The sequence below is a fragment of the Ranitomeya imitator genome, chromosome 2, assembly GCF_032444005.1.
Source record: "Ranitomeya imitator isolate aRanImi1 chromosome 2, aRanImi1.pri, whole genome shotgun sequence".
NCBI classification, from domain to species: Eukaryota; Metazoa; Chordata; class Amphibia; order Anura; family Dendrobatidae; genus Ranitomeya; species Ranitomeya imitator.
The window spans coordinates 76300266-76315414 of NC_091283.1; the positions used below are offsets into that span (position 1 = coordinate 76300266).

Sequence of the window (15149 nt, forward strand, 5' to 3'; positions counted from 1 at the left end):
ACATGGCTGAGGTCATGCATCCAGTGCTGCCCAAGGATCTGGCAAGCAGCATGTATCAGCTGTCAGTTTTCCTTTCAATGATGATCTCACAATATATGTTTGATAATCCTGTTACATTGTATCATATGATTAAAGGTTTTATTTTTAGGAAATATTTGAAACCTAATTATATGGCAAGTGTCTTCACTACTCTCCTTAGATGTAATCACCCCATTGTGGCTGAGGTAAGTGGTAGCTGCATCGCCTTCACTTTTTGTCTTCTCTTCCCTTACTAATTTTCCCAGTAGATTTTCCTATCTGTAGGGATCGCACATCTCCACTGCATTTACTGAGGCAGACGCTCCTATTTGTGTCTTCTCAGTTCTCTGGATAAACTGAAAGAATGCCGACAATAAAAATTAGGTCAATGACTGTTCCTTTATTGAAACCTGTCTGCTTCAGACTTCATGTTTTAAAGAAATCATATATCACCATTGTATTGTGCAGAGCTGCGTGGCCCCAACAATATCCAGGCACAATGCAGCGTCTACTCACAAATTATCAGAGGGAAAACCTTTTTTTCACCTAAACTTCATTGATCGCGTTCTGCGCAGAGATGGGGGGGAAAACAAACCTAAGTTCCCATGATGAGCATTTGGTGCATTTTGTTTAAGCTATGGATTTTCTGCAAAAACTAATTACTTATTTAATCATTATTTAAGTTACGGTACTTGCATTTTTAGTGATTTTTTTTTACATGTGTTTTTATATCATGTTTTTTCTCCTTTTTGTATGTCATGTGTTAAATAAAACAAAGTACTTAAAATGCCTTGTTTGCAGTAAAAGAATGTGTGCGCATGTCGAGTATTTTCCAACGGATTTTTCTGCAGCAAAAAAAAAAAGTTTTAACAGAAAAATTCTATGTAAAATATGTACCGTACTTTGTGTTCCCCATCCCCATTCATTTGAATGGTTGAAAAACACTGCAAATAAAGTATTGACATGCTGCAGATTTGGAAAAAAACAACAACTTTGCTTCAAATCTGCAAGGAAAAAAATAAGCGGAGTGTGCACAAGACTTCAGAAATCTTCACTTTGTGGTTACTGTAAAGTGCAGCATTTTTTTTTCTTCACAGCAAAAACACGTAAAGCAGTAAGAATATGTGCACAAGACATCTTTATCAAGCGGATTCTGCATGGAACTCATCTAAAAGCAAAAAAATGAACATAATGCACAGTAATGGAAAAATTCCATTGTTGTGCACATATTCAGCCTTGACACAGTGCACATACCTTACCTAGCTTTGATAGAACTTTATTAAGATATGTGCGGATTGCATGCTTTTTTTATTTTTTTATCTGCGGACAAAATACTGCAGATTTCATTCTGCAATCTGGAAATAAAACAAGCGTACTTTATTTTTTATGCAAACTTTGCTGGAATTATAATACACAGATTATCTTTTTGCACTAAAAAAAAAAGGACCAAATACTCATCATGGGAACTTGGTTTTAAGTCATCTGCAATGGTCCACTTATCATGGGAACACAACTCCGAATATGCCTCTTTATGTGTTATCTGCACTTTATGAACTTGTAGTCCCGCACCTTAATGGCGTCATTGGACGAGTCTTCCTCCTCCTCCTCCGCATTGACAGGAGCAGATAGTTAATGATTACATGCGAGTGAATGACATTATCACAGAGCAACAAGTATTGAGGGCTGCGTGGGGCCCTACAGATCTCTAGATAAACCACATACAATCCTTAGCACATCTGACAATTTCTTCTTCATGCTGATTTATTCCAGCTGCAGCAATAGGTCGTGTTTCCAGGATAAAAGACATCTCTTACAGCATAATCGTAGCAATAAGTTACAGTGCATTGCTCGGCCGCACAGTCCACAAGTGTACAAAGTAAGTCCTCATATAAAGTCTGGAAGAACAATATAAATACTGCTCCAGAAAAAAAAAAATGAATAAAAGTTTATACCCCGGGACTGCTGTGATCACAATATTCTGTTCTATAATCATCTGTAAAAATCGGTGTATTTTTTCAGCGTTGCATTGGTTCTAGTTTTCGTAACTTCAGTGATGCGTTGGATATGAAGCCAGGCTGATTTTGATGGGATTCTTCCGTTTCTGGGGACTGGAACATCACTCGTCCCCGGTGATTGAAAATATAGAATGACGGGTGATTCCTTAAGGTGTCAAATGTCCTTTGAAGAAATAAAGAAATGATATATTATTATATAGTACTGCTTAGACGCTTCCCCCAGTGATGGGTCAGGGCTATATGAAATTCCCAGGTTTCCCACATTATTAATATCACTGTTACAGAAGGAAAGCAGCGATCGCCAACACTATGGAAAGGGATAAGTGGTATTCTGACCCTACAAAGTCCTGATCGGCAGGGCCTACAAACCCTCGGAGGAAATCTGCAGAAGATCATTTATTCCCTGGGAAGTTACTAAGTTATTTCTGTGCCGGATAAAACCAAAGGGGATTAAGTTGTTTGCTTTGGATACAAAGAATTAATATTCCTAAACAACTTTTGGCAAAGTGCTGGTGGTCTCTTATCTGACTGGCCTAATATCGCCCCCATACTGACAGAAGGAACCATGCGTACTTATTCTTCAGCTCTGATGTGGCGTCCATGTCTTTAAACTCTCCAGCAATATGTACTATGCCGTAGCATGCCACTACAAATGCCAGCAAGGTCTGAAGGACTATCTGCAAAGGGATGAAAAAATACAAAGAATTAGCACGGCAGTGAAGCCACTGTGGCCTGGATTCATCATTGCATTCGCCCGTTAGTCTAGTTTTGCACTTTTTATTTATTTGCGCCTAATTCATTCTATTTGCGTCTTTTTTTTAGTCTATTTGATATGCGTTTGCCTGATTATTTTTTTCGTTTTCTTCTTTGTAGGCGGATTCTAGCATCCACAAAGTGGGCATGCTCTCAATCACTGGTTGTGCAGACCTCACCAAGGTGTCTAGATCCACTGTGGACATGTTATGCCGGAGGTCACCACAGGGGCTGCCTGATTCTTCTGCTCGGAAGGGATCCTTGGAGCCCCCCAGTAAAAGGGCAGATCTTCCTGGCCACATTGCAGCAGCAAAGGATAATGTTCAAGACATTCTGTCCTCCCTTCCTTTCGGAATTTGAATGATTTCTTTCAGAAGTTCAACCTGGGCAGACCCTCCTCCACCCCATGACCAGACATAAATGAGAAATTAGCAAAGGGTTTTTTGAGGTAGCTGGGTCAGACTTGTGAACAATCTTTGCTGACCCGGGGGTTACCATTTATTGGCAAGACGTATTTTTAGGTACCCACCCTGAGGAACTGCAGATTAACCATTTATTGGCAAGGGGTATTTTCAGTTACCCTCCCTGTGGAACTGCAGATCATTTATTGGCAAGGGGTATTTTCATGGTAACACCCTGCAGAACTGTTGCGCAGGTAATCTCCCACTTATTAAGGGAATCTCAGCAGAGCTTCCATGGATGTGGCCCATTTCTCAGCTCTTTATAGCCATTCACAGAATATTCCATCTGTAGTGTTAGTCTATTGATTCTTCTTCTAAAATATCTTTAAATGCGCTTTCTTTGACAGATTCTTGCATACTTATAGCAAATTCACAGGTGACAAAATCCCTTAACTGCCCCCATAACAGGTCCACATGTCTGTCTCCATGACGGTAGGTTCCCATGACCGCATAAATCGTCAGTTTCATCCAGAAAACTTGCATAATATTTTTCTCACTTTTCTTCTGTGTATAATCCATTTTTACAACAGCTATTCATCATTTACAGTTTTCTATGTTGCAGAGTTGCATTGTATCCATAAAAAAAAAAAAAATCGGATGTTGTACTGTGTCTCTGTATGGCGTCCGAATTATTATTTTTTTTGCGCACCCATAGACTTGAGTGGTGGAGTTTCATCTGATTTACAGAATAAACTACCGTAATACATGCAGCGATTTATTCTACACACAGATTTGATCAGTGGAAAGAAAAAAATTCATATTACTCATTTGAGCTGCCACATTGAATAACATCGGTCTGAGCGCTGTCGGATTCTCCATGGATAGCACTCAGACCAAAAATACAGTGGAGGGTCGAGCCCTAAGGCTGAGGAGATGTGTCCTGGAACACTGAAATCTCTTAGCATTGCCTCCTAGCAGTTAACAATTCACCATCAGCCATTCCCCCCCACCACCCCCCAATAAATAAGACAAGAAAAATAAAGTAATTGGCCCAACTCGGCCTTTTGTAAGGGAGCTTTCACATTTTCACATTATGTTTTTGTCTCGTCGGGGCTTGTGTCCGGACCCTCCGTGCGAAACAGGATTTGGGCGTATGTGCAGACAGTGAATGTGTTCTTTGTAGTGCATCATTTTCGGGCGAGTACACCTACTGGAGCCGGACACTCATACATAGTAGACTGCATCCGAGTGTCTGCCTGCAGTAAGTGTATAAGCCCAAAAATGATGCACGGCAGAGCGCACGTTGACTGCCGGCGCCATTATAGTCTATGGCCCCACCAGTGCATAGGTCCGAATCCCAGTTTACAAGAAGGTGGGGTAGTTTGAACGCAAGCCCTGACGAGACCAACGAACGTGGCCAAAAACGCAGTGTGAAAGGGCTCTAATAACTGCGACCATGCTCTAACTGCTGGATTTCAATGGGGGGGGGAGGGGTTGCAGAAAACAGCAAGGCGTAGCTGCTCTAGGCCATCGCTGGAATAGTCAGAGCCTGGATAGAATTATTCTCATCTTAATGATGAAAGGTGGAAAAACCTGTTAATGCCAATCAAGATTTTTTAAAACCACTAATCTCTCTAGCACTACTGTTCCTCTGGAAACCCATTATCCGCTCTTCCAATGTTCTTTCTATTCCTGGTGGTGCGCAGGGTACAGCTGCCCCCTTTTAACCCTATGCTATCCTCCAATACAGAATGCCCTGAGACATGCGGAGTCGGGGTAAGGGCAGGAGTCAGCACTCCAGTGTATGTCCTGATTGTAGAGGAGAGTAGCAGGGGGAAACCCTCAATGTTCTTCTATCACAGCGAGTACGTAAAAGTAAATGGCCGGCAATCGGAAACTGGAGCCAATTACTTAGCTGGGACTTACATCTATCGGTAACGTTTCATCTTCTTTTTCAGTCAGCCTCATATAGGAACGATCTAAAAAGTAAACCAGAATGGACAAATGAGTCACTCTCAGAAATGGTAATACCCCCATGGACATCGGCCTGTCTGCAGATATGAGGACCACTGTACGATTCAAAGAGGAAATGGCTTTTTTTTTTATCTTGAAATCACAATGGCCCTTCAGAAATGCTTCTAAAGTGTGAGGGTCCCGAGACACCCACCGATTGCTCAAAAGCACCTTCTGAGCACAGGCTTTACAGATTTTTTTTCTTGAGCCCTTCAGCTGAGCGCTTCTACAAGGAGTTTCAACCAAATGGGGGGGGGGGAGGGGACTCAGGACCAAGCTCAGGACCAAGACCCCCACGCATCTAGAGCATTTCTGAGGGACTATTATGATTCGAATAAATTACACTTTATCTTTAATGTAGATTTACTGTAGAGAAATTATACTTTGATCTTGTACTGATCCTGTGTTAGAAAGTGTGTTATACCCCAGAGCTGCATTCACAATTCTTCAGGCTTCCATGTAGAATCATCATCTGTAATTGTTGATAAAAAAATAAAAATATATATGCAGACCCATTAAAAGTCAATGGGACTGACTGGTAGCGGAGCTGGGATTGCTTCCATCTGCAGTCAAAAATGAAGCTTGTGTGAACAGAGAGCACATTGTAAATGAGCAGAAGCAGCTCGTGTCCCATCGCTATCTGCACCAGACTGGACTGCATTCCCTCCATACTGACAAACAGGATTCCGCCACTAAGGTGTACTCCTATATACAGAGTATATGGCTGTCCAGGAATCTGTACAGGTCCCACCTACCAATTATCACTGGTGTCTTTCTACATAACCCACTGGTCTATGGGTCTCATCTGGTACTAGACTACAGTATGGCTGCTGCCCCTACAGCACTCCTCCCAGAATATGGCAGTGTTATAGGCCACCACACGTCACTAGTAGACTCTGCATAATTAAAACCACTAATTATTCTGTAGAGGAAGCCATTTGATTCTACAATAGGTTGTATAACACCCTAAGGCTAGTTTCACATTTTCATTTAAAAACGCAGCGTTTAAAACGCATCCGCAGGTGGTGAAAAAAACACATGTAAACGCGTACAAACGCTGCGTTTTTTAGACGCATGTGTTTTTGCGTTTACATGCGTTTTTTACCACGTTTGCGTTTTTGATACGCATGATGAGAAATTTCACAAGAGAAAAGTCAAGATCCAGACACCGCCAATGGGACTACAGAGGGCATGTGACATGACTCCGTGGACCAAAATATGGAAAAATTGTAGCTCTCAAAATGTGGTAACGCAAAAAAATAATTTTTGGAATAAAAATTAGTGTGTGACAGCTGCCAATCATAAAAATCAACTAGAAAACCCACTATAAATAGAAATGGCTAGGGTTAGGGTTTGGATCCCTATGGTTAGGGTTTGGATCCCTAGGGTTAGGGTTTGGATCCCTTTATCACCTTAATGGGTTAGGGTTTGGATCCCTAGGGTTAGGGTTTGGATCCCTTTATCACCTTGATAAAGGTGCCGCGCTTAGTAACCCGATGTTTACCCTGGTTACCATTGTAAAAGTAAAAAAAAAAAAAAACCACTACATACTTACATTCCGGTGTCTGTCACGTCCCTCGCCGTCAGCTTCCCGCACTGACTGTGTGAGCACCGGCCGTAAAGCAGAGCACAGCGGTGACGTCACGCGTACAAAAAGAAACCGCATACGTTTTTAATGTTAAATGTAGGGAAAAAAAACGCATGCGTTTATATGCGTTACAATGCAGCGGCAAAAAACGCAAATGTGAAACCAGCCTAACACATGCTTTTTTATTTACACAACAGCTGCAGGCATATGCAGTGGAGGGACTATTTTAAGCACCCAGCAGGGGGCACTGTGTATACGTTTCTTTCAGTAATCCTCAACATTGATGATGATGATGATGATGATGATGAACATAATGGTTACTGTATGTCACAAGTAGACAGTTCCAAAATCTCTGCTTGCTGTCAGTGAATGGAAACATTTAATAATTACATCCAAATTCCTACTTCCATCATATGAAACAGATATCAGTGCACAAGACAGCCCTGATACAGCTTCATGGAACACTCACATCGGGTTGTGAAAATTAGAGGGGTTGTCAACTCCATTTTTCTTTTTGCAAACTGAGTGGTGGAAAAATAAAACAAGAATACCTATGTCTCTAATGTCACCCGCAGGTCTCATCTCTTCTGGCAGAGTCAATACATTAGCACTACAGCTAATTACACTCTCACCCCATATGAAGTGGAAAGAGAAAGACTGGGGTCGCAGGTGAAAAACATCGATAAGGGAGGGTTTTTTTTTAAATTATTATTTGTACTTCGCAACAGGAAAGTCTCCACAATTAAAAAAAAAAAATGGGATGGACAATGTCTTTAATGAACACTTTGGATGTGAAGGGGAGTTTGACCTCAGGGATCCCCACTTATCCTTAAAGGGAACCTGTCAGCAGATTTTGCCGCTATAAGATGCAGCCGGCGCCTTTCAGGGCTTATCTACAGCATATCTGTAATGCTATAGATAAGCCCCCGGTCTGACCTGTAAGTGAAGAAAAATAAGTTATATTATACTCACCTGGGGGGGGGGGGGTCTGGGGGTCCTGTGCGGTCCAGTCCGATGGGTGTCGCAGGTCCAGTGCCTCCCATCTTCTTGCACCGCCGCCCTCCTGCTTCATCGCTCCCCGGCATCGGCACTTCTGTGCAGGCATATTTATATGCCCTGTTGAGAGCTAAGCAAAGTACTGCAGCCTCTCTGACCTTTCCCGGCACCTGCGCACTGCAGTACTTTACTCTGCCCTCAACAGGGCATACAAGTACGCCTGCACAGAAGTGCCGGGGAGCGATGAAGAAGCAGGAGGGCGGTGTTGCAAGAAGATGGGAGGCACCAGACCTGCGACACCAATCGGACAGGACCGCCCCCCAGGGTGAGTACAATCTAACTTATTTTTCTTCACTTGCAGGTCGGACCGGGGGCTTATCTACAGCATTATAGAATACTATAGATAAGCCCCTGAAAGGCAGTGGCCGCATCTTATAGCAGCAAAATCTGCTGACAGGTTCCCTTTAAAGAGGTGTTCACTACTTTTTTTATTTATGGGTTGTTTTATTTTGCTTTAATTATTGTATTGTTAACGTTGTTACTTATGTCTGTTGTGTTTGATACTATTAAACTGTAAAGCGCTACGGAATATGTTGGCGCTATATAAAGATTATTATTATTGATGACATCCTTAGGATAGGTCATCTATGTCTGATTGTTCAGGGTACGACAATCAGCACCCCCACAGATCAGCTGTTATCGGGAGTCTGCTGGCTGGAACTGCTCGACTGCGGAGCAGTTCCACCTCCTAGTAGTGGCTGTGGCAGGGTACCGCATATCTGCAGCCACTACCAGAAGATGGAGGAGCACCACAATCGAACAGTTCCGGCAGCCAGAGCAGACAGAAACCAGCTGATGGGCAGGGGTGCCGGGTGTCGAACTCCAAGCGATCAGACATTGATGATCTATCCTAAGAATAGGTAATCAATGACAAAGTAGTGGACAACCTCTTTAAGAACAAAGGGGCCAGAACAATGATTTTTTGCTGTATACTCTTGACAGTTTCTCTGGAGAACCTCCTCAAATTTCAGCTGTTTCACGGATTCTGGAACAGTATTTTTTTTTTTGTTCCTGTTTTGTCCTTGGGAAACAAAGGAGCAAAATTTTCTTTCAACCAGATCTTTTCTCTGGGCCCAGCCAAGTGTTACTGGACGTATACCACAGATGATCTCTCTGAGCCCGGCCACGTGTTACTGGGCAGATACCACAGATCTTCTCTCTGGGCCCAGCCATGTGTTACTGGGCAGATACCACAGATCTTCTCTCTGGGCACAGCCATGTGTTACTGGACGTATACCACAGATCTTCTCTCTGGGCCTGGCCACGTGTTACTGGGCGTATACCACAGATCTTCTCTCTGGGCCCAGCCATGTGTTACTGAGCAGATACCACAGATCTTCTCTCGGGGCCCAGCCGTGTTACTGGGCAGATACCACAGATCTTCTCTCTAGGCCCAGCCGTGTGTTACTGGGCAGATACCACAGATCTTCTCTCTAGGCCCAGCCGTGTGTTACTGGGCGTATACCACAGATCTTCTGTCTGGGCCCAGCCGTGTGTTACTGGGCGTATACCACAGATCTTCTGTCTGGGCCCAGCCGTGTGTTACTGGGCAGATACCACAGATCTCTCTGGGCCCAGCCGCGTGTTACTGGGCGTATACCATAGACCTTCTCTCTGGGCCCGGCCGAGTGTTACTGGGCAGATACCACAGATCATCTCTCTGGGCCCAGCCACGTGTTACTGGGCAGATACCATAGATCTTCTCTCTGGGCCCAGCTGCGTGTTACTGGGCAGATACCACAGATCTTCTCTCTGGGCCCAGCTGCGTGTTACTGGGCAGATACCATAGATCTTCTCTCTGGGCCCAGCTGCGTGTTACTGGGCAGATACCACAGATCTTCTCTCTGGGCCCAGCTGCGTGTTACTGGGCAGATACCATAGACCTTCTCTCTGGGCCCAGCTGCGTGTTACTGGGCAGATACCACAGATCTATCTGGGCCCGGCTGCGTGTTGATTTGCCAGCATCACAAGAGTAAATGAAGTTCTGTGTTATACGCTCACAATTAAAGGGCTTTCATCTACTAGGACAACACCTTCTTAAACTAAATCTTCGGCCCTGATAAAAAATAAATAAAGGCATGCTCCCGTGCTGGCGCCATTCCCGTGATGTCTGCACTCGCGGTCCTGGGCAGTGATGCAGTGAAATGACATGTGATGCCTGAAGCCCAATCAGCGCTGGCATCATTGTCTTCACCTTCTGTCGAAATGAAGAGGAAGTCTGAGATCAGCTGCAGCCCGGACCTCCGCTCATGTTCAGTTCATACGAAGTCGTAGACAGTGACGCCAGCGCTGATTGGGCGCCGGACGTCACATGTCATTTCACCACATCGCAGCCCTGGGGAGAGCGAGTGCCGACACTGCAGGAATGGCCCCGGCATGGGAAGAGAGTATGGATTTTATTGGGGCCGAACATTTACTTTAAGAAAGCGGTTGTCCTCGTAGTGGAGAGACCCCCTGTAAAGGGGAAAACATGCAGCTTTACTACAAGGGGGAATCACTTTACAATGAGGGTCCTGGGGGAAACCTGCTCTTTACTCTCCACTAGATTCCAATTATTGACAGCAAGCAGAGCTCCTAAAGATGGGGCTGGAAGGCATCAGAGACTATGAGCCCCCCAAGGCTTTCCCTTATTGTGCAGTGGGTACAAGGGTCAGAGGTCAGCACTGCACATTAACACGTTCATGGCCAGCGCAGTGCTGACCCACGTTACACAGCACGTCCTCTATAGCACACCTGCCAGTGACAACAGCTGGGCTCCCCTCCCCCCACGGCCTGCGAGGCCTGTCCTATGGCGGCCGCTCACTCCGGTCCCCCATCATCGTTCTCCCCGCCCGTGACTTACGCTGAGCCGCTGAGAAAGCCGCGTGTGCCAAAGCGAAGAGACCGGCCCCGACCAGCCCTTTCCAGATTGAAGACGCCATGTCTCCGGAGCAGATACTACAGTGAATAGCCGGCGGTCGCTGAGAGTGACGTCAAACTGCTGAGCCGGCGTACGATGACACTGCTGACGTCATGCCGCCGGCCAATCACCTACGTACGCAGCTGAGTAGGCGCCATGTTGTGGTTGGCATATTTCTGACAAAGGCTCAAGAGATGAAGTTTTCACTGTAAAATTAAAATGATTTGACTTTGGGTCAGTGTGTCTGTGCTGAAATGTCAGACGTGTTCCTCATACACTGCTCTCCAAAGATAAAGTGGTGTTTTAGTGATGATAGTAAGGACTTTATTATCAGCTTAGTGTAGTTCTAATGCGGTACATATTTAAAGGAATTATCTGGGAATAAGGAAAAAGATATTGTCATTATGAACAGACGTCTAAATACATTCTATCAGCGAATAACGATGCATGTGTCTTGGGAGGTCGTCACTATGGAAATAAGATGGCCGCTGCCGCCTTCTTCCTGACAGAGTCTTGTCCTGGACTGTGAGGACAGGACTGTGTGCGTGTGCAGTAGGAACCTCCGCCACTGAGGCCGGGGATAACATGCCACACACCAACAGTCCGGTCCTTAACGTCTACGACAACTTTCTGCCATTGCAGTAAGGTGGCGGCCATTTTAATTTTATAACGATGGCCTCCTCATATCAATGACCTACATGGGCTGTCTAGATTAAATACAACTTTATAATATTAAAATTATTCTTATAATTGAGTTCCACCGTGCTGTGTGTAAGCCTATCCGGGTACAACGCGTTTGTTTCACCCACCCATTTGTCAAGGGGCATGTCAGGTGACTGATAGAAACACTGTATTTGAACAATAGAGTAATTGATGAAAACTCACAAGCCACAATATGCGGCTCTAGTGTTCCTATACAGTGTTCATTACATCATTCTCCTGATGAGCCCCCTGACAAATGGGTGGGCAAAACAGCTGGATAGGCTTACACACAGCACGGTGGAACTGAATTATAATACTTTTAATATTATAAATGAAAGTTATATTTTATCTAGATAGCCCACTTAAGTCAGTGATATGCTTTAGTTTTGGTGGATTTCCTGGGTTTGTCAGCTCCTCATTCATTGATATCGATGACCTCCACAGACACAACTATTGTGATTTGCAAATAAAAGGTATTGAGGAATTTATGACATTTTATATTTTTCTGTTGCTGGAGAATCTCTTCAAGTTGCCCATATGCAGCGCCCCAGGGTCCTGGTCGTTGCAGTAATGTCATTTTCCTCTAGGGAGAGTGATATTACGTTTGGAGGCAAAGAAGGACAACCGAATCCAGGTATCACAAACATGCAACACGTTTCGCACTCAAGGCCACCAGGGGGAGCTATGTTCCTATTTATTAGGGCACTCCTCACACTTAGGTAAAACTGGTTGCCTGGAGAGGAAGTTAGTTGCTGGCTGAGCTTCGCTCAGGTAGTTGGTCCCTGACAGGAGTGGGATCCTGTCAAAGATCGAGACAGAAGGACACGGAGCTGTGCCTGCCCTAAGTGTGGCAGCTTCTAGAAAGAGACACTGAAGGAGAACTTTATTGTAGAGAGGGTGAAGAAGTCGTAGCAAAGGAGTGGATATCAGAGGAGTTCTCCCTGCACAGGCTGCCTCCTTCTGAGGCGCAAGATCCCGGTAGCCGGAACACCGAGGGAGCAACAGTTCTTTATGGCTTGCTCCAGAGACCAGATAGAGATTTGATGTGCACACTGTACAGTTCAAGAAGGGAGGTGCTGGCTGCACATTCAAAGTCAAGTATATAAGAGAAAAACATCCGCACTCAAGTCTTTGCGTTTATGTAGAAAATGTAGTTGCTTTTATTCACATGTACAGGCACCACCACATAATTTTCAAAGAAGAAAGGGGGTGATTGCGGACAACAAGGTTAACGTTTCGACTAGGCACGGTCTTTCTCAAAGCCTCACTTTTATACGAGGAGTAGATGACTGCATCATCAATGAGACAGACACTTTACCCTTGAACTCTGCCTGGAGCTGCCTTTGGGGACTCCATTGCTATATTTCTCCTTCTCTTTATTTTTCCTATCTACTCCTCGTACAAAAGTGAGGTTTTGAGAAAGACCATGCCTGGTCGAAACGTTAACCTTGTTGTCCGCAATCACCCCCTTTCTTCTTTGAAAATTATTTGGTGGTGCCTTTACATGTGAATAAAAGCAACTAAATTTTCTACATAAACAGTGACTCCCCGGTGTGCGGTGACTGTATACAGTGTGTAATATAAACAAGGATGAATGACCTCGGGGAGATCAAAACATCCAACACCGCGGAGACACCATCACGTGTTTCTCAACGCAGTGATCCTTAACACTGCCCCCATAACTTATAGGAAATATGCAAATGCATGTAGAAAAGCCACGGAGACACCATCACTTGTTTCTCAACACAAGCAATAAATAGCCAGGTCTTTCACCGGGAAGGAACAACCACGGGAAGGGCAGCATCGAAAAAGGAAAACCACCTATGCCAAAACATGGTATCCATCCACAGACAGCGGTTTCGGGGTATTTGCCCCTCCTCAGTGTGGAGTAGGAAACTGGCTATTATGAGCAGTGCCTAGTAAAAGGACTATAAACATAAGGATGAATGACCTCAGGGAGATCAAAACATCCAACACCGCAGAGGCACCATCACGTGTTTCTCAATGCAGTATACTGACTCCCCGGTGTGCAGTGACTGTATACAGTGTATACTCCCCGGTGTGTGGTGACTGTATACAGTGTGTAATCCCGGTGTTCGGTGACTGTTTACAGTGTGTATTCCCCGGTGTGTGGTGACTGTATACAGTCTGTAGTCCCCGGTGTGCGGTGACTGTATACAGTGTGTAGTCCCGGTGTGCAGGGACTCCCCGGTGTGCGGCGACTGTATACAGTGTGTAGTCCTGGTGTGCGGTGACTGTATACAGTGTGTAGTCCCGGTGTGCAGGGACTCCCCGGTGTGCGGCGACTGTATACAGTGTGTAGTCCCGCTGTGCAGTGACTGTACACAGTGTATACTCCCAGGTGTGCGGTGACTGTATACAGTGTATACTCCCCGGTGTGCGGTGACCGTATACAGTGTATTCTCCCTGGTATGCAGTGGCTGTATACAGTGTATACTCCCCGGTGTGCGGTGACTGTATACAGTGTGTAGTCCCACTGTGCAGTGACTGTACACAGTGTATACTCCCAGGTGTGCGGTGACTGCATACAGTATGTAGTCCTTGGTGTGCGGTGACCGTATACAGTGTATACTCCCCGGTGTGCGGTGACCGTATACAGTGTATACTCCCCGGTGTGCGGTGACTGTATACAGTGTGTACTCCCCGCTGTGTGGTTGACTGTATACAGTGTATACATTCCCCGGTGTGTGGTGACTGTATACAGTGTATACTCCCCGGTGTGCGATGACTGTATACAGTGTATACTCCCCGGTGTGCGGTGACTGTATACAGTGTATACATTCCCCGATGTGGGGTGACTGTATACAGTGTGTACTCCCCGGTGTGTGGTGACTTTATATAGTGTGTACTCTCTGGTGTGCGGTGACTGTATACAGCAGTGTTCCCCAACTCCGATCCTCGTGAGCCACCAACAGGTCATGTGTTCAGGATTTCTTTAGTATTGCACAGGTGATAATTCAATCACCTGTGCAATACTAAGGAAATCCTGAAAACATGACCTGTTGGTGGCTCACGAGGACTGGAGTTGGGGAACACTGGTATACAGTGTATACTCTTCGGTGTGCGGTGACTGTATAAAGTGTGTAGTCCCCGGTGTGCGGTGACTGTATACAGTGTATACTCCCCAGTGGGTGGTGACTGTATATAGTGTGTACTCCCCGGTGTGTGGTGACTGTATATAGTGTGTACTCCCCGGTGTGCGGTGACTGTATACAGTGTATACTCCCCGGTGTGCATTGACTGTATGCAGTGTATACTCCCGGGTGTGCGGTGACTGTATATAGTGTATACTCCCCGGTGTGTGGTGACTGTATACAGTGTATACTCCCCGATGTGCGGTGACTGTATACAGTGTGTACTCCCCGCTGTGTGGTTGACTGTATACAGTGTATACATTCCCCGGTGTGTGGTGACTGTATACAGTGTATACTCCCCGGTGTGCGATGACTGTATACAGTGTATACTCCCCGGTGTGCGGTGACTGTATACAGTGTATACATTCCCCGGTGTGGGGTGACTGTATACAGTGTATACTCCCCGGTGTGCGGTAACTGTATACAGTGTATACTCCCCGGTGTGCGATGACTGTATACAGTGTATACTCCCCGGTGTGCGGTGACTGTATACAGTGTATACATTCCCCGGTGTGTGGTGACTGTATACAGTGTATACTCCCCGGTGTG

General features: G+C 45.2%; 1 protein-coding gene across 1 annotated transcript; it reads right to left on the bottom strand.

Annotated features, from left to right (window-relative positions):
- Positions 1-398: 398 nt before the first annotated feature.
- Positions 399-10850, bottom strand: MMGT1 (membrane magnesium transporter 1). The gene is made up of 4 exons (XM_069746981.1): positions 10687-10850; positions 5114-5166; positions 2607-2710; positions 399-2196 (listed from the first exon to the last, which is right to left on the bottom strand). The coding sequence occupies exons 1-4, from the start codon at positions 10763-10765 to the stop codon at positions 2034-2036; spliced, it is 399 nt and encodes a 132-aa protein (XP_069603082.1). The 5' UTR covers positions 10766-10850; the 3' UTR covers positions 399-2033.
- Positions 10851-15149: the final 4299 nt, after the last annotated feature.

Coding starts and splice junctions, on each gene's coding strand:
- MMGT1 (XM_069746981.1), bottom strand. CDS start 10,765: ATGGCGTCTTCAATCTGGAAAGGGCTGGTCGGGGCCGGTCTCTTCGCT. Junction 2,711..5,113: donor ATGAAACGTTACCGATAGAT/GTAAGTCCCAGC, acceptor ATCCCTTTGCAG/ATAGTCCTTCAGACCTTGCT. Junction 2,197..2,606: donor ACATCAGAGCTGAAGAATAA/GTACGCATGGTT, acceptor ATTTCTTCAAAG/GACATTTGACACCTTAAGGA.